Genomic DNA, 22,703 nt, shown 5'->3' with positions numbered 1-22,703 from the left:
AAAAACAAAAACAAAAAGTGCAAAACTAAACACTATAAATCAAAGAAATTAAGTAGAAAGCTTATTATATCTTAAATATATCATAGAAACTAACAAACAAATGTGAGAGAGCCTCCCTCTCTCTCCTGCTGCCTTCACTTCCTTCTCACACAATGGGCGTAGTCTGGACGAGATCAGGCGTTCTCAAGGTGGTGTGGCCATAAGCCATAGGGGCTGGAATTTAAAGGCCTTTTGAATCATGTGCATTTTTGCCTTGTTCCTGTAATAAACTGGGCTGACAAAAGGCTTACAGCACTCAGTATTCCAAGGTGGTCTCCCATCTAGGTATCTCACTGCATTTAAAAAGCATGTGTTTAATATCTTCGGGCTCAAGACTACAAACTTGATTCATTCTTACTTAGCCCCATCACTCTAAAAACTAAAACTGTGATGTACTCAATTTTTTTGGTGAAACATTTTTACACTTAAAAATATTGAGTTAATTTTAAAGCTGTGAAATCATTTATATATACCATCTGAGTTGAGTAAAAGTAAGTAAAAAAATTAAGTAGATATGAGTAATCACGTTTAGCTGAACAGAATATAATATTGAGTAGATATAATTAAAATCCTTATTCAAAACAATTTAAAACAATGAGTAGATATAATTAAACTGTTAGATAAATATAACTAAAAACACAAAAAAATTATGCTACATGTACTAAATATATGTAATTTAATGCTGGACTATTAATTATCAAAATGTACTTTATTAAACTGTATTTACCTTTTCCTCCAGGAGAACTTTACTACTTGAGATTAATTTATCTAATTAAATCAAATGTAAATAAAGTAACTGTACACACATGACTATTTCAAAACATTTATTCTCTCAGTATATAAGTTGAACACATGGCATTAAATTCAACCTGGTTTTCTTTGGAAATAGCAGTAAAAAATAAAAAAATAAAAATAGTGAGCTAAAACACATATAGTGAGCTAAAACACACATGGTTGAAATACACCAACAGGTCCTTCAATCAATTTTAGACTCCATACAACAGCATGAAGTGAACAAAGGCTTTTTGGCATTCATGAAAAATGTCAACTTCGATTACACACCTATAAAACTGTTATTGTAGTGCTTTATATAGCCTCATTTTTAACTATTTTTTGTCTTGACAATGAACACGTAAAATGAAACCAATGACTATAGAAAACCTGGACAGTGCAACTTCTCAAAAGTGAAGCCAGCACATGTCTAGCACCTCTGCTGGAAGTGGTGTCCATGTTTTCTACAGTCAGCGGCTGAAACACACCAAGAACTGGGATCTCAAACTCCTTGTACACTAAATCCAATGGTATGACAGCATCTTTTTTTAATCATAACTTGGAAACTACATATGCAGGTAGGTTTTCAGTCTTTGAACCTTGGTTGAAAGGTTTCCAGAATCCAGCTCCAGCAGAACTTTTTGGAAAAACTCAAAACTGTATTTGAGATTCTTGGGGTATCTCAGATCCAAGGCATAGGTTAGTCCCAACAAATAGCAACAGGCTCTGCTAAGATCCTCAAGACTGCTGAGGACAGTGATGCCCTCAATCACAATCCCTACATCAGTAGATTCTTCAGCTGACCCCTCTTGGTTCCGCAGCAGGTAAATCTTCATCACCTCCTCTGCCAACTCTTCTTGTACATTGACAGGAGTATCAGCAGGATCCTGCAAACATCGAAAAAAAACAGTTAGTGTCAGCGTGCATGTTAAAAATGCATAAGAAAAATCATTAAATGTACTACATTTTATTTTCCCCTGTAAAGTCCATTTTTTGAAGTCCAAATTTGTGTGTTTATGCTGGGCAGGTATTAAGTTCTTAATTTTGGGATTCAGATATTTAGATCTGCGCTGAATGCAGGCTTTAGATCAATTTAGATTTAATTTAGATCTTTCTAAATCACATTGTTTAAACAGTCCTGAGGACTGATAGCATTTTTTTGTGCAATGGCAGTTCAAATTTGATTAACATATACCCTCATAAAAATGCTTGTAACTGATACTTATAAATAGACACACGATTATCACTGAAGGTGGCATTTGCTCATAAAATGGTACATTCAAGGTTTCACCTAAGATAAAGTTACTGCTCTGCCTTACGAACACAGAACATTACAGCACATCACAGCAATAATACACAAAATGGAGTGCTACAACATGAGATATCGGCAATGGTGTGCTGTGGTGGTACACCAGTGCCAACATCTTGAGTTAAGCACAAATCTAAAGTGCATTATTGCCATTATACCACTGTTAACACTATTAGATTTTAAAATAGAAAGAAAACACCATCAACATTCTGCAAGATAAAATAGTTACATTCTATCAGACACCCTGCTGCTAAACTAAACCATTATTTAAACTTGTGATTTTACTACAGAATCCATTTATAATTTTTCAAAATCATGGTTACAAGCAACAGGCAAAATAATTGGCAATGTCAAAGTTATTAATTCCATCCGATAATTGAAAAGCTTTAGTCCAAGTTCCATTATCATGCAATATTGGCACTCCTAGAATGTCACTTAGCCAATCACACTGTGGGATCAGAATTAACTTTGGTATAACTCATATCATAGAACTTACTCTCATGTATTACTGCTTAAATAAAGAATGAAGTTTTGATTTTGTATTTTTACAGAAACTATTTGAGCAGCTGAACAGCGTGACCCTCAGTAAATTACTTTAGCTTTTTGTGCAAACACATTTTTACTCAAATTAATTTAAGGGTGGGGAAATCAATTCTTATAAGTGAAATACTGAACTCTTCATTAGCATAAAATTCATTTAGCTTGAAATATTTACCATCATGGAAGGATGCCAACTGCAAAATGTTTGAATGTTTAGTCAATACACAGTTTACAATGTCTTCTTTACTTAAAACTTGCTGTAAGGATGGAAGAACAGGCACATACTGAAAACTGCAATTCTCCTCTGTATCCAAAATATACTCCACCGGCTCTACTACACTAAAGTTTTCCTTAAAATATTTTCCCCTCTTAAATTTTGAAGAAAAGGGACCATCAGGACCAAAAGCAGCACTTAAAGGATTAGAATGGCACAGTTTGTCTACCAATTCATTGACAACAGTGTCATGAAGAGCACATTTATTCTTTGTAAAAACATCACTAATTAACTTTGGAATATACTGAGTTGATGTTGCGCAGATAAACTGAAGCTGTTCCACCAAGTCATCAATACATTTGCCAGAGACATTATAGATACTTTCCAACTTTAACAAGAGAGAACCAATATTTTTCACTATTTCACTTGAAGTATCCCTTTTATAATCCAACTCTAAGGCAGTATCTAGGTCCACATGATCATGTGATTCCAACTCTGGAAGGAAGATTTCATTTTCAGCAAAAACTGTATGTTCCGCAATCAAATTAGTCTTCAAATCCTTCCAAGAATATGATTTGTGTTTTCTACTTCTGTGTGTTGCATAAGTCCCATATATGTTTGTCTTAAAATCACATCCATCAAAGGCACATTCTATGGTTTCATGTCTCTTCAAGTGGGCATTAATATGTTGAAAATAGTCTTTTGTATTAGAATAAAAGGAGTCACAAATTTGACATCTGAAAGAATGCACAACTTCACACCCTTCAGTTTCTTGCAAATTGTGAGATCTATGCAAGTGTGTACGTAGGCCACCCCATGTCTTAAAGGAGCAAGGACAGCTTAAATGAAGACAGGGTACTGAATATCCACGACCAAAAGTACCATGCTTCACTCGATAATGTTTGAGAAGGGCCCCTTTTGATGAAGCAACTGTTGGGTATAATTGAGTATTAATGTTCTGTATTAATTGTATCAGATTACAAATGTTACATCTGTTTTGTAAGAGGCCTTGTAAATGCTGAGTTTACATTTAAAATGTGAATGTATGTGTTTTTCAAAGAGGAAACCGAAATACAATAGCCTATTGTTCTGTACGTGCTATACCAAGGAAAGACAAACTTAAAGTGATCTTATCTTTTGAGAAGTAAGCTGCAAAATAAGGTTCACAATGGAACAATGTGTACAGATGTTTCCTGTCCTAGCTACACAGACAGTGTGAGAGCTGACTGAACAGGAAAACACCACAAGTCTTGTACTTCTGCTGCATGTGCAAAGAAAATACCCTTGCTCAGCGAAATCGTGGGAAAGCTTTGGTTGACTAGTGTTAGAGAGGGAGGAGTCAGCCCTTTAAGAAGGAACCACAAACCCACAGAGGACGGGACTTCTACATACAGCTGTCATGTGTGTGAAGTGCCCTGGGCCCAGAATTACTTTTACCAATCTGTATATTTGATGCTTAATAAATCTTTTCTCTTAACTAATCAGAATTTGTCCTTCTTTCCTGGATAAAAGAATAGAACACAGCAATTTTGGTGACCCTCGACGTGATCTGGGAAGAAAGGAACCAAGAAGAGTTCTCAGACCTTGAGTTGGAGGAAATTGCACACTTACAAGGCCGGCCAAAAGGTAAGCAGAAAACCTATTAAAATTGAATTTCTGCATAGGATTATATAGGATAAAGTAGTTGTGAGTGTGTGAATTCTTCTGATTCAGTAAGTGTCTTTAAATTATTGCGTATCATTTTAAGTACAAAATTGTCCTATAGAAATTGGTAAAAGTATTATAAGGGAATTGAGGATTGACTCTTCCCAAGTGGCACTAGAGGATTGACTCGTGCCTTATTATTTCGTGTTGTTTGTATGTAAGGGAATCGAGGATTGACTCTTCCCAAGTGCCGGTAGAGGATTGACTCCTGGTTTGTCATTTGTATGTATTTGTTATTTTTTATGTAAAGGAGTTGAGGATTGACTCCTCCAGGTGGCAGTAGAGTATTGACTAAATTGAAATTTAGTGAGTTTGTTTTAGTTTTTCTGGTATATTGATTTACTAGTTAAAATGTGGATTATTGTAATTACTATTATTGCATTGATTGTTTTTCAAGTGGGAATTTGTTGTGAATGTATTTAGAATATATGTGTATTTTCTGGTGTCTCTGTGTCTAATGATACAGAAGGGTTAATATAACTGGCCAGAAAATTAGGAATATAAGGGTGGTATAGTATTGTGAACCTAACAGAAGGATCTTCTTGTTCTGACCATTTGGGTTCCAATGACTGTCCGCCACCTAGTGGTAGAAGCTTGATCGTTTGGAAAACAAATTAAGGTCTAACAAGGAGGAACTTGGGTTCTCTTTTGGTGGACGGGGTTGTATTCTATTGTATTGTATTTTGTTTTGTAATAATCAGATTTATTAAAAATTATAATAATGGCTGAATCAAGTAAAGAGGAAGTAGACACAGCTGGAAAACTGAAGGCGCGTATTCTCAGTAGAATTGAAACTACTAGTATTGCAAAAATGAGAAAATCTAAAATCAAAAAGGCTGAAAAATTGCTCCTTGAGTGGCAGGATAAGAATTTGTATCCGGCAGATTCAAATCTTGCCCCTACTGGGGAGGACAGAAAGCGTATACTTTCTGTAGAAAAAGGGAATCAAAGCCTCGCTTTAGCTCAGTGGCAAAGGGGAGGAGAACATAGATTTGGTCCATTAAAAATTGCTTTGGACAAAGCCAATGATCGTTTGGCTAATGCCACTGATTTACTCCTACACATGAAGGCCGTCACTGTAAACATGAATGACCCTCTAGAGAAAAACGTAGACATTAAATCTTCAAAAGTCCCATTGATCACACCCACTGTCAGGGCAGAGGATATTCCTACTCTTGAAAAAACAAAGGAAGAAAATTGCCCTGGAAATCACGTTTTTGATTCCTTACTCCCAATAATTCGTAAAATCTATCCAATATTGGCTGAACAAGCAAGACCTCCCGCTTATAACGAAGCAGTTCACTGTATTGATCAACTAGTACCAGGCTTACCTGCCCCGATCTCTCCTATTGTAACTGCTCCTGAGCTAAGCGTACAAGCCCCAGTTTTGCAAGTAAATAGTGGTGTATTGGGCATAGAAATGGGCGAATTGGATGTAACATTTCAGGGAGAGACTGATCAACAACGCCAAATTGATGGACTGACCTTGTTAGTTACAGAACAAGTTGCAAACATAGACCGTCTAAAACACATAGTTTTGACTGAAATAGACAGGTCCGGGAGACCAGGCTACCCTGAATGCAATTACCAATCACCAAATGCAAAATCTACCCCAATATCTGCCATCCATGGCACTAGGCCTGATCCTTTTCCCCAAGACATGCGTCACAGCCTTACAGGTGTGCCCGAACACCAAGATAAGGATAGAGAACAGCTTAAAAGTTGCGCCAGTGACACTGATGACGAAAGTAGTGTGCTAAGTGGTTGTAGTAAAGTATCTAACAGACCAGAAGCTCTGGCCTCCCATCCCGGTATTCATGAGCACTCTCAAAGTGTAACAATAACAGGAATGGACCTTGTAGTTAAAGGACCAGTTTCTAATTCTGACCGTGCCACTGGACCACTGATTGAGCTGGAATTTGACCCTCCAGCTGCGAACACTCGGTCTAAGGCTCAGTCAAAAATTGGGCAGTTCCCGCTGGTTACCACTCACTCCGGGGTCGAATATGTCCCCTGGAGTCACAGGGATATGGAGGGGCTAGTGAACAAATTGCCCCCATTACATAAGGGTGGGCAAAATTGGATTACACAACTTGAAAAGTTTACAGCTGGCGATGCTCTGTGCTTGGGTGACATCAGAGCTCTTTTGGTACGTATTGAAGGAAAACATAAGCTGGCTCAAGTTGAACATTTGTCCGATACCAATAAACTGACATCTGACCAGTCCCTTAATGGCATTAGGAATTCCCTGTGGGATTCCATACGTTCCTTGTTTCCAACCACTCGAAATCTGACAAATTTATCATCCCTGAAACTAGAGGACTCTGAAGACATACATGTGTACCTGAAAAGGAGTGCAGAGCAGTGGTTAGAGAACACAGGTGAAAGACATGACAGGACTGACGCTACCATGTTGTTATACAGGGCACAAGTATTAAGGGGGTTACCTAAAGAATTACAGTCCAAATTAGAGGATGTCATTGATTTGGCTGACATGGAGGATGGAAAATGGACAGCTACTCTGGCCCATTATGTGCGTCGCTATAGGGAAGCCCAACAGCAACAGAAGGATGAGCTGGACGTCCTCGCAAGACGTCTGCTTAAACTTGAAGTCGCTGAAAAAGATAAACTTGCCACCCAGGATAAACGAGATAAAAAACAGTTGGTGGCCCTGGAATCCCAAAATTCACTTCATCAGTATGCCCCTCAAACACAGCTACAGGCAATCGTTCCAGTACAGCCCCTACCTCCGCCTGCAGCAGCTTATCCAACAGCATATCTGACAGGTGCGTACCAGCCCACTTACCCAAGTGATCAAAACTATGGGTATAGGGCCCAACCCAACCGTGGGCGAGGGAGATTCAATGGCAGACAGCCAAGAAGGGAGAATTATTGTTATGCCTGCGGTCAACCAGGACATTTCTCCAGAAGTTGCCCAAACCAACATATCCCACCACAACCTGGAATGATGGCAGTTCCTCAGTCACCTATGGGACGTCAGCAAGCTGCGGGGTTTCCTCCTGCTCAGTTGCAGGGTGCCCCAAGATATGCCGTAACACAGCCTATTGCTCCTGGTCATGTCCCAAATTCTGGTTTAGCACCTGGCGTAGCATACCAGGCCCCAGTCCTGCTAGGACAGGATGGGGTCTATAGTGACTCATACTGATGGGGCCCAGGGTATCCAACAGCAGGTGTGAAAGCTTTTGAAAAAGAACCATTGGTCACCTGCCATGTGGAGGGTCGCCTTGTTCAGTTGTTGGTGGACACTGGTGCCACTGCATCCTGTTTGACGGGTGCAGGGGGCTGGCAGCCACCAATGACAGACAGGACACTTAACACAATTGGATATTCAGGGAAAATTGAAACTCAAAAATACACAAAGCCATTGGTTACTGCTGTTGGAAATCAGACCCTAACTCACTCTTTCCTATTTGCTCCAAAATGCCCTGTCAATTTGTTGGGCCGTGATTTGTTGACTAAATTAGGTGCTACTATTTACTGTACAGATCAAGGTCTGAAATTATGCTTAGCAGGACATCGTCCGCCAAATACTGCTCAGATTTTGTTCATGTCCAATGCCCCGACACCAGACAACCCGACACTTAATGCTACTGTCTATTGGTCTAGACTGTTGATCGACGGGCCAGACACACCACGTCTTTTGCGTACTTATCAGTCCTGGAAGCCTTGGATCCTGTCCATTGGGGCCTACTCCCCTCCCATTGATCCATTACATTGTACCTATAATTATTTGCGCACACCTGATGAACAGTACCAACAAGCATGGGAGGAGGAAAAGGAGGGTCATGTTGAACTATTGGAAATAACTGACCTATATGTTGGTGCGGCTGGAGTGGCCGCATCTGTCTCGCTTAGCCCAGATCAGCTAGCCTGGTTTGTGGAAGCTACTGGCCACCCAACTGTTCCCCACGTCACACTAGCCATAGGAAAAGGATATGAGGCTAGGTCTTTGGGCCCAATGGTCAAGGAAGCCATGACCAATACATATGTTCCCACTGAAATTCCCTGTCTAAGTAGGTCATTAGACGGCTTTTACTGGAAAATTGACAATCAATCCATTGACAAAGCGGTGTTGGAGGAACAATTGCTGTCCAGACACCATGGTAGAGAACACACTAACCACGAACTGACTGAAAACTACCTAATTAAAGTTCCAGCTCACATTTGGACCATTGACCCATTTGATGTAGGTCTGGTGACACACCACTCCATTATGGTCGGTTTGAAGCCTGGTGTGTTCCCAGTATGGAAACCTCAGTATCCTTTAAAACCAGAACAATCTCTAGGTATAAAAGACACCATAGCTGGACTACTGACAGCTGGTGTTCTCAGAAAATCCAATTCTGACTGGAACACCCCGATCCTACCTGTCTCCAAAGGAGAGGGAAAGGGATGGCGTATGGTGGACGACTTAAGGGAAATTAATAAAGCTACTGTTACTGAAAATATCCCTGTCCCAGACCCATACTTGGCTTTGCAAAATCTGACTCCTGACCATTGTTATTTCACTGTTATCGATTTGGCAAATGCATTTTTCTGCCTCCCACTGGCCAGCTACTGTCAACAAATTTTTTCTTTCACATATGAGGGACAGAAGTATACATATAACAGATTGCCACAAGGTTACAAGGACAGCCCAGGTCTGTTCAATAGAGCCCTTAAAGCTGATTTGTCCAGCCTAACCTTACCTGACAATACGGTGTTAGTCCAGTATGTTGATGACCTACTGATAGCAGCCCCTGATGCAGACACCTGTCTAGCAGCCACTGTCTCCTTGCTCACGTTGCTGGCTAACCTTGGATACAAGGTGAAACAGGACAAATTGCAAGTTGCTAGACCAGTGGTGACTTTTTTGGGACGCCAAATTTCGGCCACTGGTCACACTTTGACTGCTACACAACGTCAATCCATCCTGCAACATGGTAAACCCAGTACAGTTCAGGATCTACTAGCGTTCCTGGGGTTAACGGGCTACAGCCGTAATTTCATTTTTGATTATGTGGGTTTGACGCAACCTCTTAGGGATTGTTTGGCTATGGTTGGACACAGGAACCTTAAAGCAAAACTAATCTGGACCATTGACGCCGAAAAAGCTTTCATTGACTTAAAGCAAGCCTTGGCGCATGCTGAACATTTACAGGCCCCAGATTATGAAAAACCCTTTTTCCTAGATGTTTCTGAAAGGAACGGTATTGTAAATGCCGTTCTCTTTCAGAAAGGGGGGAGGGAAAGTAATAGACAGATTCTCATGTACTATAGCTCAAAACTAGATGTAATGGAACAGGGCCAAACACATTGCACTAGACAAATTGCAGCTCTAGCCAAGGCTGTTAACAAAACTGCTCATTTAGTCATGTGTCACCCTCTAGTGATCAACACGAACCATGGTGTTGTTGCCTTTCTTACTTCTACAGCATTCACTCTTTCACCCACTAGGAAGATGAGGATCAGCGATACGCTGACACAACCACACATCACATTCACACACAAAGATACGGTGAATATGGCAAAACAATTACCGCACACTGATTTGGAACCACATGACTGTGAGTTTGTGGCCCAGAGGGACCTGAGACTCAGGGAAGACCTCGGTAGTGACCCTTTAGAAAATCCTGAAGTGGTATTTTTTTGTGATGGTTGTTGTTATAGAGGAGAAGAGGGAAATGTGGCCTCATTTGCTGTAATTGAACAACAGGGGAAAGGCTTTGTCACTAGAGTAGCAGAAATCATACCCCAGCCAGCGTCAGCCCAACTTGCCGAAATAGTAGCACTTACAAAAGCTTTAGAATTAGGAAAGGACAAGGCCCTAAATGTTTACACAGACTCTGCTTATGCCCACTGCGCAGTCCATGTGGATGGACCGCAGTGGATGAGGAGAGGATTTGTGACCTCTCAAAACACTCCTGTGAAACATGCAGAAGCCCTAAAAGCCTTATTAAGTGCTACTTTGTTGCCCAAACTAGTAGCTGTAATTAAGTGCAAAGGGCACTCCAAGACAAGTGACTTGGAGGGACTGGGAAACAATGCAGCAGATGCTGCAGCTAAAAAGGCAGGAGGTTACACTGTACAAATGACTGTAAAGGCTGACGTAAGAATACCTGACTTATCACTTGACAATGTGCGTGAGATGCAACAGAAAAGTGGTGCCTATGAGAAAAATCAGTGGTTAGCAAGGGGAGCAGTAGAGAGGGATGGAATCTGGAGATCAGTAGATGGGAGGCTTGTGGCTCCAGCAGAGCTATGCACCCTGCTAATTAGACAAGCTCATGGACCCACCCATGTGGGAGCCAGACGAACCATGAAAGAAGTGGCATTACACTGGTGGCACCCATATCTGATGGCAATAGTGGAAAATTATGTGGAAGAATGCCCTACTTGTTCAGAGTTTAACATCAAGCGTCCCCTTAAGAGACCCATGGGACATTTTCCAGTTCCAGATGCACCTTTCAAGGAGATTTGCATTGATTTTACAGACATGGGACCTGATAATGTGGTAAGGGGATTTAGGTACATTCTGGTAATGGTTGACAGATACACCAGATGGGTGGAAGCAATACCCTCTAGACGAGAGGATGCTAAAACAGTGGTGAAATGGCTCAAGAATGAGCTCATTCCACGCTATGGAGTACCTAAACTGATCAGGTCTGATAATGGCACACATTTCACAAGCAAGCACTTGAGGGAAGTGGAGGAACACTTGGGAATAGTGCACAAATTTGGAGCTGTCTATCACCCCAGCTCCCAGGGACTAGTAGAAAGGGCAAACCAGACATTGAAAAGCAAGATCGCAAAGATCTGTCATGGGGGAAAACTTACATGGGTAGATGCACTACCGCTTGCCCTTATGTCCATGAGATCAGTCGAACGGGAAAAAACGCATTTGTCTCCACATGAGTTGTTAACGGGGAGACGGATGCCAGGGCCCTCTAGGGATAATGTTACAGGTCCAGTTTTGGACCTTTGGCAAACAGAGGAAGATGAGTACATGCGGGCTCTAACTAATCTTACTCGAGTTTTGTCTACACAGGTCCAGCGGAGTGAGCCCCCTCCAAAACCACCAGCAGATGACAGCGAGTGGCTGGAGTTTAAAACTGTCAAGCCTGGCGACTGGGTACGGGTGAAAGTCCACAAGAGAAAGTGGTCTGAGCCCAGGTGGTCGGGTCCGTGGGAAGTCACTGAGGTAACAACCCACACCGTCAAAGTGAAAGGTAAAAAAGGGGCAGTTTGGCACCACCTAACACATTGTGTACCCGCTACAGCACCTTCCCGCTCATTGCAGGAAGTTAGAAAAGATTTGGCAGACAGTGGGACCAAAACTGTAGAATCTGATTCATAAACCATATAAGTGTATTCCCACTGTCCATTAGAGGGTAGAAGACTGATACCTACCCAGTAATATACACTTCAAACCTGCCGAAGGTACAACTTCTTTAAAAAAAAAAAAAAAAAATGCCTTTTAACCCTCCTTCTGATGTGACCGTCCAAGCTTTTAAGAGACTGGGATGTGCATCTATGAAAATAACAATATGTGTACTCTCCATAATAATTGTTGTTGTTCTGTCTATTATCTTCATAGCCACAGCAGAGTCCCACAGAAACCAGACTACTCATAGAACCTATCGCAGTGTGAACAAAGGTCTCCCAACCATTACATGTACCGAGGGTGTTGATTGTGTTGCTCAGTTTGATTTGTGTGCGATCTCGGATTGTTCAGGTTATGTTGAGAATCAGTTAGGATGGCCAGAAAAGTACATATGTAACACTAAGTGTTTGAGGAAGAAAGGGAATGTGGAAGTAAATGTATTGTCGTGCAGTAGTTGGTCTGCAGTGTTGACAAACACAGGTAAAGATTGGGGATACAAAGGTTGGGTAGATATGCAGGAAAAGTCAGGGGATCGAACAGGCGGAAAAGAACTTAGCTCTAGGTTGTCCTTAATAAAAGGCAGCACCCCGCATCCCTGCAGTAAGGGTGCATGTAACCCTTTAACGCTGACCCTGAAAAATCCAAAGAAAGGGGACAGCAGGTATTTAATGCTAGGCTCCTATCAGTCGGGTTCGGATAACCTGGGGTTGTTTAAACTGACAGTGATCCCGAAGCCAACACCTAAGCTAACCACTGTCATTCCAGACAACAGTATTGTTGTGACTGGGCCTCCCACGGAAACGCCTGTATTGATAAAGACCATAAATATAACTACTATAAAGGACACGTTTGCATTAGAAACCGGATTCGAGGATGAAAATCAGTGGTTAAATTGGATCATGTATACTGCGCGCGCTGCCAACAAATCCAACTGTTATGCTTGCTCCTCAGCAAGGCCACACCTGGGTACTGTACCTTTTCCTCTAAATCGATATAATGATCTAGAAGGTCTAAAATGTGTGGTCTCCTTGTTCAGTGGCTCTCCAGGCTGTGGGAACTGCACCACTGTGCACTACCTGTTCCCAGAAGTGAAGCAGAAGGTGGTACCCCCAGCATACATGCCCTACAGAGGGAACTATACCTGTTTCGCTGGGAACACGGGGACCGTTGAGGTGGGTCAGCTGAAGTGGTGTGGAGACACCGTGGACGCAGAAAACACCTCAGACAGGTTCAATTCCGGGTGGTTTAGCGATCAGAGCGTTTCCAGGGCTGATGTTTGGTGGATGTGTGATCCTAAGGTCTTAAGGTCCAAGCTTCCTAAGAATTGGAAGGGAACCTGTGCCCTGGTGCAGTTGGTGATGCCACTATATGTGCTTCCATTGGGTGGAGAGCCGGTGGGAAGGGAGACGGATACACATGGCCGTGTTAAGCGAGCAGTCGCAGGCCCATCGGGCTCTTTTGACCCACATGTATATATTGATAATATTGGAGTGCCCAGGGGGGTCCCTGACGAGTTTAAAGCTAGAGACCAAATTGCAGCTGGATTTGAAAGTTTGTTATTTTGGTGGTCCACTGTTAATAAAAATGTAGATTGGATAAATTACATATACTATAATCAGCAGCGATTTGTAAATTACACAAGAGATGCCGTTAAAGGAATACACGAGCAACTTGACAAGACTAGTTTAATGGCGTGGCAAAATAGGATAGCATTGGATTTCTTATTAGCTGAAAAGGGCGGTGTATGTAAGATGTTTGGGGAACAGTGTTGTACATTTATTCCTAACAATACAGCCCCTGATGGGACAATAACCAGGGCTCTTGAGGGTCTGACCTCCTTAAGTAATGAATTAGCTGAAAATAGTGGTATTGAGAACCCCTTTAACACTTGGATGACCAAAATGTTTGGTCAGTACAAAGCCTTAATTTTAAGTATAATGACCTCAATTTGCTGTGCTATGACTCTGCTCGTGGTATGTGGCTGTTGTTGTATCCCGTGTATACGAACCCTTCTTACTAGACTTATTGAGACTACTCTCTCCAACGGGAGTGACCTGAAGTCCCAGTTCTTTCAGCAGCATACTCCCCTATTAGGACTACAGGAGATAGAAGAAGTTGAATTGGAGGAAGTTTGAAGTGGAGGAAAATTCAGTTTTTCTTTCTTATTGTATATTCTATTATACTGTTTTGTTGTTTTTGTTAATTCTTCTCACTATGTCCAGAATGGTGAGAATAGCAGTTCTGTCTCAACAGGAAGCCCAAGTTGCAGGACCTGACAAATCCAAATCATCTACTGCTCATCTTTCTCCCGTTCTAATTTTTATGCTTTATTCTTATGATTGTTCACAAATACTATTCTAGCATAGGTTGTTCTTATTCGGGTTTTTTGTTTCATAGTCATTAGGTGTTTTTCAGCCCGATCTCCGCATAACGGGGAGCTGATAGCACTTTTATTTAGCTTAATCTTTTAATTTTCATTTTGTATCAGGAAATGTGTGATTCTGTTTATTTGTTTGATTTGTAATTGTCCTGAAGGACAATTAAGGGGGGCTTGTTGGGTATAATTGAGTATTAATGTTCTGTATTAATTGTATCAGATTACAAATGTTACATCTGTTTTGTAAGAGGCCTTGTAAATGCTGAGTTTACATTTAAAATGTGAATGTATGTGTTTTTCAAAGAGGAAACCGAAATACAATAGCCTATTGTTCTGTACGTGCTATACCAAGGAAAGACAAACTTAAAGTGATCTTATCTTTTGAGAAGTAAGCTGCAAAATAAGGTTCACAATGGAACAATGTGTACAGATGTTTCCTGTCCTAGCTACACAGACAGTGTGAGAGCTGACTGAACAGGAAAACACCACAAGTCTTGTACTTCTGCTGCATGTGCAAAGAAAATACCCTTGCTCAGCGAAATCGTGGGAAAGCTTTGGTTGACTAGTGTTAGAGAGGGAGGAGTCAGCCCTTTAAGAAGGAACCACAAACCCACAGAGGACGGGACTTCTACATACAGCTGTCATGTGTGTGAAGTGCCCTGGGCCCAGAATTACTTTTACCAATCTGTATATTTGATGCTTAATAAATCTTTTCTCTTAACTAATCAGAATTTGTCCTTCTTTCCTGGATAAAAGAATAGAACACAGCACAACCAATGTGCAGAGTTTACAGTTCCATCCCATAAGCTGCCACCTAAAAAATTAATGATAATATTACCATAAGGAGCTAATTGGTTTAATGCAATTTTCATTTATGTAAACATTTTTGGACTCATGTCTTGTCATACAAATCTTTAAAAATAACACTAGTGCTGTACAATTAATCTTCTCATTGTGATGTCAGCCTGTGTTCACATATACACACACCACACTGTAGGCCCATGTTATACAAACATTTAAAAAAAATAAGGTTTTGTCTGTTTTATCCTCCCGTCCACACGAAAACACAGTTTTAAGTCACTAAAACTGAGGGTTTTTTTAAACGCTCTCCAGCATTTTCAGTGTTCTCATGTTTACATGCAAAACAGAGCTTTTCGAATATACTGACATCACAATGCCTGCCGAAACTTGAATAGTTCCTTATTCCCTACATAGTGAACTACACAAGTAAAAACTACAATGTCTACCAACAGAGTATAAATTGTTTCAACACTTACATATTTAATCATCCATGAACACTGTAATAAAACAGACAACATTTACCTTCTCTGTTTTATCCACGTTTGGCTTCTCTCCTTGGTACTGGTGCTGTAAAACAAATGTAGCATATATTAAACATGCTTGACACGTGGGAAATAAAATCATATAAATATTATATAAATATAAACGTACGTATTTAAATGTAATTTATCAAAAGGCATTACATTATCACTTGTGTAATATAGTTAAACATAAGGCACAAATAACTAAAGAGTGTGAATGATGTAAGATGAATCTGACCACATGGCATGTAACATCTAATGCTTTCCTGATCTCTGCTGCGTGTAATTTACTGAGAAACTTAGAATAAAGCAATAAATCACGAGGGCCGTGCGTTACTGTGATTTTATCACGGGGAAGGTGGAGTTGGTCCCATTATAAATCACTGTTTTAATAGTAAAGGTGAATACAATGCTGTGAAAACCATATTTATTAGCATTTTCCGTGAACGCAGTCCGTAGAATAGCTTTACCTAGGAGCTCACTTCACTGCTAGCGTCTAGTCATTTTAGCTCGGTTATTTCACCGCACTGAGACACGCCGAGGCTCAAGTTCCGAAGCGCAACGGCATTTATTACCGACTCCATCCACTCAAAAGTAACGTAACGTAAAATAAACAGAACTGTAAAGCTAGTACTGCAGAAAAGAGAAGAGAGAACAGTCTGCTCTGCATCTTCACAAACCCTCCGTTTCCCCCTATACTTTTCCCTCTTAAACTTGAACCCCACGCGAAGCTAGCAGTAAAGCAAAAACTGGCTGCGATAGTATTCACAAAATTACAAACCTTAACATTTATGTTTGCATGAAGACAGGGTCATTATTAATAATAAAAAACGTATTAACAATAATAACTTTTGCTAGAAGACTACTTACCAAGATTGCAGTTGGTCTTCAAGATGGCACTTTCCTACTGCTCAGCAGGTAGATTTCCCAGGAGGACGCTCTCTCTTCGCGCGCAGTCGTTAATGGCGTTCACGTCATGACGTTTAACTTAATTTACTCAATTTATTAAGTTGTTGTAGTAGAAAATTAAATATTGATTTTAAGTACATAATAATTGGAGTAATTGAAACTGATCATTTTATTTACTCCTCTCTCAAATATTTTATTTGGAATTTACCAAAAATATTAGGCATATTCTAAAAATCGAATTTGTTAGTCAACTACTAATTTATTTCCTTAAAATAAACTTAAATACTATATGTAAATTTAGGACAAAATAAACTGTTGAAGATTTAGGCATTTGATTTGATAACTGCAACTCAAATAATCACTTAAGGGATATTCAGAGATTTTTTTTAATGCAGTATAGCTTTTTATTATTGTTATATTTACAAAGCCACTGAATGATTTTTTAGAGTGCATCTTGTGTAATCTTTGTTCTTCATATATGCAGTTGTGTTTTAGGTAGGAGTCAAAATTATCCATGTTTAACAGTTTAGGTCCTTTATAGTTTTTCCACATGTTTTTAACATTAAAATCTGGATAAAACCTTCTCCAAGTCCAAGTCTGTGTTAAAAAAAATTCTTGACCACTTTGACTCTTAGACTCTGTTCTTCCTTTCTCCCTATCAAAGTGGCATATGCTATTTTCCCATTGCTATATTTTTCCATGCTATATAAACCCTGCTGGTTTCCCATTCCATAAAAAATTTAAAACCATGTTTTTCACTTGTTTTAAAACCCATATAGGTATGCTGACGACACCCGCTTCTATTCCCTGGATGTCCCTATCTGCACTGATGGCCAAACCCAGTGGTTCAGCCACTAAGGTGTATAGAAGTGTAGATAATGGATATCCTTGTCTTATAGATCCTGTTACCTTGATAAAACTTGTTAAAGAAAGCATTTAATATGTCAAATAAATATTCATGTTCCACTCTGTCAAAAGCTTTTTCAAGATCCAGACTTATAAGATGTCCACTTATTTCTTTTTCTCGCGTGTACCATATTATATCTCGGACGTTGCAAACTGTGTCTGAAATGTCTCGATACATTACACCATATGCTTGATTTGTAGTGATGATATTTGGTAAAATCAGTTTTCAGCAATTGGCTAAAATCTTTGCTAAAATCTTGTAATCTGTATTGAGCATAAACTCATCATTTCTCCTAACTTATGTACTTTGGTATAAAGTTTTAGTAAAATTGGGGTTAAAATGTCTTTAAAAGCTTTATAAAATTCTGTCGTTACACTGTAAGCCCGGACTTTATATTTAATCAAACATTTTTAGTACAACATACTGTACATAAATTATTTAAGTTTTTTTGCTCTACTATAAAATGCAGAGTACATTGTACTAATTTGAGTACACATTTAAATGTGCTAAAAGATTTAAGTTTACTAAACCAAAAAAAATTACTTTTCTATCAGATTAACTTAAAAAAGTTAAGTTAAGGTAATAAAACAGAAAAACGCCCCCATTTACATGTAAGTCCGCCTTTTTTCAGCTTGCTGTTGGTGAATCAGGCAGCCATTTGTTTTAACTTTTGAAACCTGTTGTTGCAAATTACTTTTTACTTTTCATTGAAGGCTTTTTGCAAAAGTAAACTTGTCTTCCTGAAATGTCTTTTGTGAAGTGGAACCTTTGTTAAACTAAGTGGACAAACATTTTCTTCCTCATTATGCTATTTTTGAGTAGCATGTACACCAGTCTGATGGGGCTTTTTCATCTTCCGTCTAATTTTGGTAAGTGTTGTACTTTACTTAACAATTTTGTTTAAAATAAATGATCTTAATGTTGACACTAAATAAATAATCAAACAGCGCTGCTTTATTTGCCGTATTTAGGATACATGCTAGCATGCTAGCCTTTATACGAAGCAAAGAGTGTGCTGGCCTGCTTTATTTTAATCCTTAAATTAATGCTATTAATGTTGTAATTTTAATACTTCTGTTTCTTGTTTCTTTGTGTTGTTTTACAGGTTCATGGTTACTGTGAGGAGCTGTTTGTGTTTCATCAGAACTTTATATACAGTTTGTACAGTTTTTAAGATATCTTCTTGACATGTTGTATTTTAAGTAAATACTTCTGAAGTGAAATAAAGAAAAATAATTTTATAATTGTGTCTGTTTCTCTATAAACATTTGTAATTCATATTTAAAATGTAATTAACATGAAAACTAAGAAAAAATCTATAGTTTTTTCCATTGAGCTCAAGATATTAAGTAGAATTATTGGGAAAAGCAGTTGGTATAACAAAAAAAAGAAAGTTTAATCAATTTGCCTTTTAGGTGTAATAACTTAATGTTTTAAGTTATGCTAACTCAAGTTTTCATTATACATTACTTAACTTTTTTAAGGCAACCGGTTTCCTCAAATTTTTTAAGTAGATTGAACTTATCCGGGCTTACAGTGTAGACCGTCTAACCCGGCTTTTCCTAGTGTTCATTTCACTCACGGCGTTTTCAGTTTCTTCTTCTGTTATTGGTTGATCACATTTCTTTATCTTCCTTCTTCAATTTTGTTTTAATTTGAGCTAATAAAAAATTATCTTCTTCCTTCTGTACCCCCCTCTTTTTGAAAAGGTTTGAAGAAAAACTTTGTAGTTCATTTAAAATTCCTTCAGTAGTTTTGATCTCATTTCCTTCTGATTTAAATTTTATTTCATCTGCCTTTTGATTCGTTTTTTTCAGTTCAAAAAAGTATTTAGTGCATTTTTCTCCTTCCATCATATATTTCGCTTTACTCATTGATCCTTTAATTCTTCTGTCTTTTAGTTTTTTCTCTATTAGTAAAATTTTCTCTAAGCTTCCATTTCCTCTTTCCACCTTTTCTAGTTCATTTTTTAATTCCTGTTTTTAGGTTTTTGATCAATCTTTTCATTCTTTTAACTTTTATTCCATATTTGATTGCGATATTTTTTATATCATATTTTAAATTATCCCACCATACGCACACTCCTTTTTTTAATATAAAATATCGTTTTTACTATTTTCGATTAGGTTTTCTATGTCTGCTTTGAACACGTTATCTTTTAAATGTTCTGAATTAAAAAATCCAAACCCCAGGCCCTCTTTTCACTTCCTCAAAATCTAGGTTAACTTGAATAAAATTGTGATCACTAAATCTATAGTTTTTATATTCTATTCTTGTAATGTACTGTATTTCATGGTTTTTTCGTTACATAGTAAATAGTCAATTCGACTTTGTTTACGTTTATTTAGGACTATTCCTTCCCTTGAATATTCTCTCAATCCTGGATTTTTTTTTTCCCTCCATACATCTCTCATTGCATACTTATTCATTAATATTTTTAATTCCTCACGTCCTTTGTCAGCTCTAAAACTCATTTCATCATTAATGTCCAATCTACTCACTGTAAGCCCGGATAAGTTCAATCTACTTAAAAAATTTTAGGAAACCGGTTGCCTTAAAAAAGTTAAGTAATGTATAATGAAAACTTGAGTTAGCATAACTTAAAACATTAAGTTATTACACCTAAAAGGCAAGTTGATTAAACTTTATTTTTTTGGTTATACCAACTGCTTTTCCCAATAATTCTACTTATTATCTTGAGCTCAATGGACAAAAATATTGATTTCTTCTTAGTTTTCATGTTAATTACGTTTTAAATATCAATTAGAAATGTTTATAGAAAAACAGACAGAATAATAAAGTTATTTTTCTTTATTTCACTTCAGAAGTATTTACTTAAAATACAATATATCAAGAAAACATCTTAAAAACTGTACAAACTGTATATAAAGTTCTGATGAAACACAAACAGCTCTTCACAGTAACCATGAACCTGTACTCAGTTTCACACAGCAAGCTGATTTCTTAACGTTTGGCTCTAAAACAAAACAAAGAAACAAGAAACAGAAGTATTAATATCAACATTAATAACATTCATTTAAGGATTAAAATAAAGCAAGCCAGCACACTCTTTGCTTCGTATGAAGGCTAGCATGCTAGCATGTAGCCTAAACACGGCAAATAAAGCAGCGCTGTTTGATTATTTATTTAGTGTCAACATTAAGATCATTTATTTTAAACAAAATTAAAGTACAACACTTACCAGATTGGACGGAAGATGAAAAAGTCCCATCACACTGGTGTACATGCTACTCAAAAATAGCATAATGAGTAAGAAAATGTTTGTCCATTTAGTTTAACAAAGGTTCCATTACCAGTTAATTACCTTAACTTAACTTTTTTAAGTTAATCTGATAGAAAAGTATTTTTTTTTGTTTAGTAAACTTAAATCTTTTAGCACATTTAAATGTGTACTCAAATGAGTACATTGTACTCTGCATTTTTTAGTAGAGCAAAAAAACTTAAATAATTTATGTAAGTTGTACTAAAAATGTTTGATTAGATATAAAGTCCGGGCTAACAGTAAAAAAACAGTATTAAAATCACCAATTAAAATTGTTTCTCCCCATTTATCCAGTAACATGTTCAGATTTTTAAAAGAGTTCTTTTTCCTTTACTTTATTTGGGGCATGCACTGTACATATATTGAATTCATTATCATTCTGCACTACTTTTATCGTTAAAACACTCCCATGTCCATCAGCATATATTTTTTTCTATTTTATCAAATAATCCTGTTTTGATCAGTGTTGCTCTGTATTCTCCTCAGTCTCTTTTCCTCTGTTTTCCGTTCTTGCGTTCTCTGTGTCCATATTCTTTATCTCCTTATCTGTTATGATGCTGCATTCAATATTTTGTAGATTATTGGTCGATTGTTCAGTCTCTGTCACTGGTGCATATTCCTGGGAGCTTCCCCCACTCTCCCTCAGTGTTTGTGGTTTTCCCTCCTTATCTGCATGTGGCTTTTTTTCCACTGGCTCTGAAGATTCCTCCAGTTCCTTCTGCTCTGGTTCGACTCTCTCATCTTGCTTGGTTTCCTTCTCTGATTCCTCCTGTTGCTCTATGCATGTACAGCTTATCATAGTGTGGTTGCACTCTGGGCATCTGGTGGCTCCGCAGTTCTTTGCAAAGTGCCCCTGTCCCAGGCATTCTCTGCACAGTCTCTCATTAAATGTTCCTGTGTGTTCCTTGTGTTCATGCATAACCTGCACATTTTAATTTGCCGGTCATGTATGACTCTGAAATACTGCGGGCCCTCTGCTGTGTCCAGCCGCACACCATATGGTAGAGAGATGACCTCCTTTGGAAAGCAATCTTTTAAAAATCAAGTCCCGTCTGCCACAGCCGTTCCAGGATAAAACCTCCGCCGTATTGGGAGAATGGGGGTTACTCCCCACTTTACAAGTCTTTTTAATATTACTTTGTCTTCCATGTAAGCTGGTAGGTTAAGGAATGACACCATGAGCTCACAGGAACACAGCTTTCTCACTTCGCACAGTGTCACTTTAATCATCAGTCCCTCCATCAGCTTGTCGCTTACTTCTTCTGTTTCTAAGGTTACCTTATATTCATTGTACATCCTGTACAACAGTTGTACAACAGTTTACCAAAACCAACAGCCTCATTAACAGCATTAATCACATCCGTAGCACTTACTTCTTTTAAATCATCCAATTCAATAATTGCAGTAGCTTCTTTGTCTCTTTGATATTGTAGCGCCGGCAAGTATGGAGGGAGGGGCATCGGGGCCGCGAGATGGTTCTTTTAGACATTCATTCATACACATGGACATTCCCACAACAGACAGACAAACAAAGAGCTGCTTATCCAGCCCTTACCGTAGCCACACCATCCCTAACACTGGGCTACAAGGCTACGGTAAGTCTGGATACCACGGCCACAAGTTCTTCTGGGTAAAGCCCGTTCCGGCCCCCCAGTGGCGGACGCTACACATCCCCCTCCCCAAAGGTCAACCGTCCCGGTGACCTACTCACCAGCGTTCACTGGGTGGCTCCATGTCCGCACCGCACCCCATTACACTGCCGACACTGATCCGATCAGTGGGCAGGGCACAAGAAGACGAGCACCGTCCTCTCAGCTGCCAGTAACACATGCCCCTGCAGCAACACCGGGGTTAGCGCACTCAGACAGATCGGGCATATTGGCCCACCGAACCACCAGTGCCACCCCAGACACCACGATCCCACTTCTGACACCAATATGGCAC

The 22,703-nt window shown here is 39.0% G+C and overlaps 1 protein-coding gene across 1 annotated transcript; it reads left to right on the top strand.

Moving 5' to 3' along the window:
• Positions 1–8,145: 8,145 nt before the first annotated feature.
• LOC134326139 (protein NYNRIN-like) lies at positions 8,146–12,016 on the top strand. The gene has a single exon (XM_063008345.1). The coding sequence runs from the start codon at positions 8,146–8,148 to the stop codon at positions 11,932–11,934; it is 3,789 nt and encodes a 1,262-aa protein (XP_062864415.1). The 3' UTR covers positions 11,935–12,016.
• The last annotated feature ends 10,687 nt before the right edge of the window (positions 12,017–22,703 follow it).

This window comes from Trichomycterus rosablanca, chromosome 14 (genome assembly GCF_030014385.1).
Source record: "Trichomycterus rosablanca isolate fTriRos1 chromosome 14, fTriRos1.hap1, whole genome shotgun sequence".
Taxonomy (NCBI): Eukaryota; Metazoa; Chordata; class Actinopteri; order Siluriformes; family Trichomycteridae; genus Trichomycterus; species Trichomycterus rosablanca.
This window is presented reverse-complemented; position numbering and strand designations above follow the sequence as displayed.

What these genes read in the sequence shown, in the direction of transcription:
- LOC134326139 (XM_063008345.1), top strand. Translation starts at nt 8,146, where the DNA reads ATGTCCAATGCCCCGACACCAGACAACCCGACACTTAATGCTACTGTC.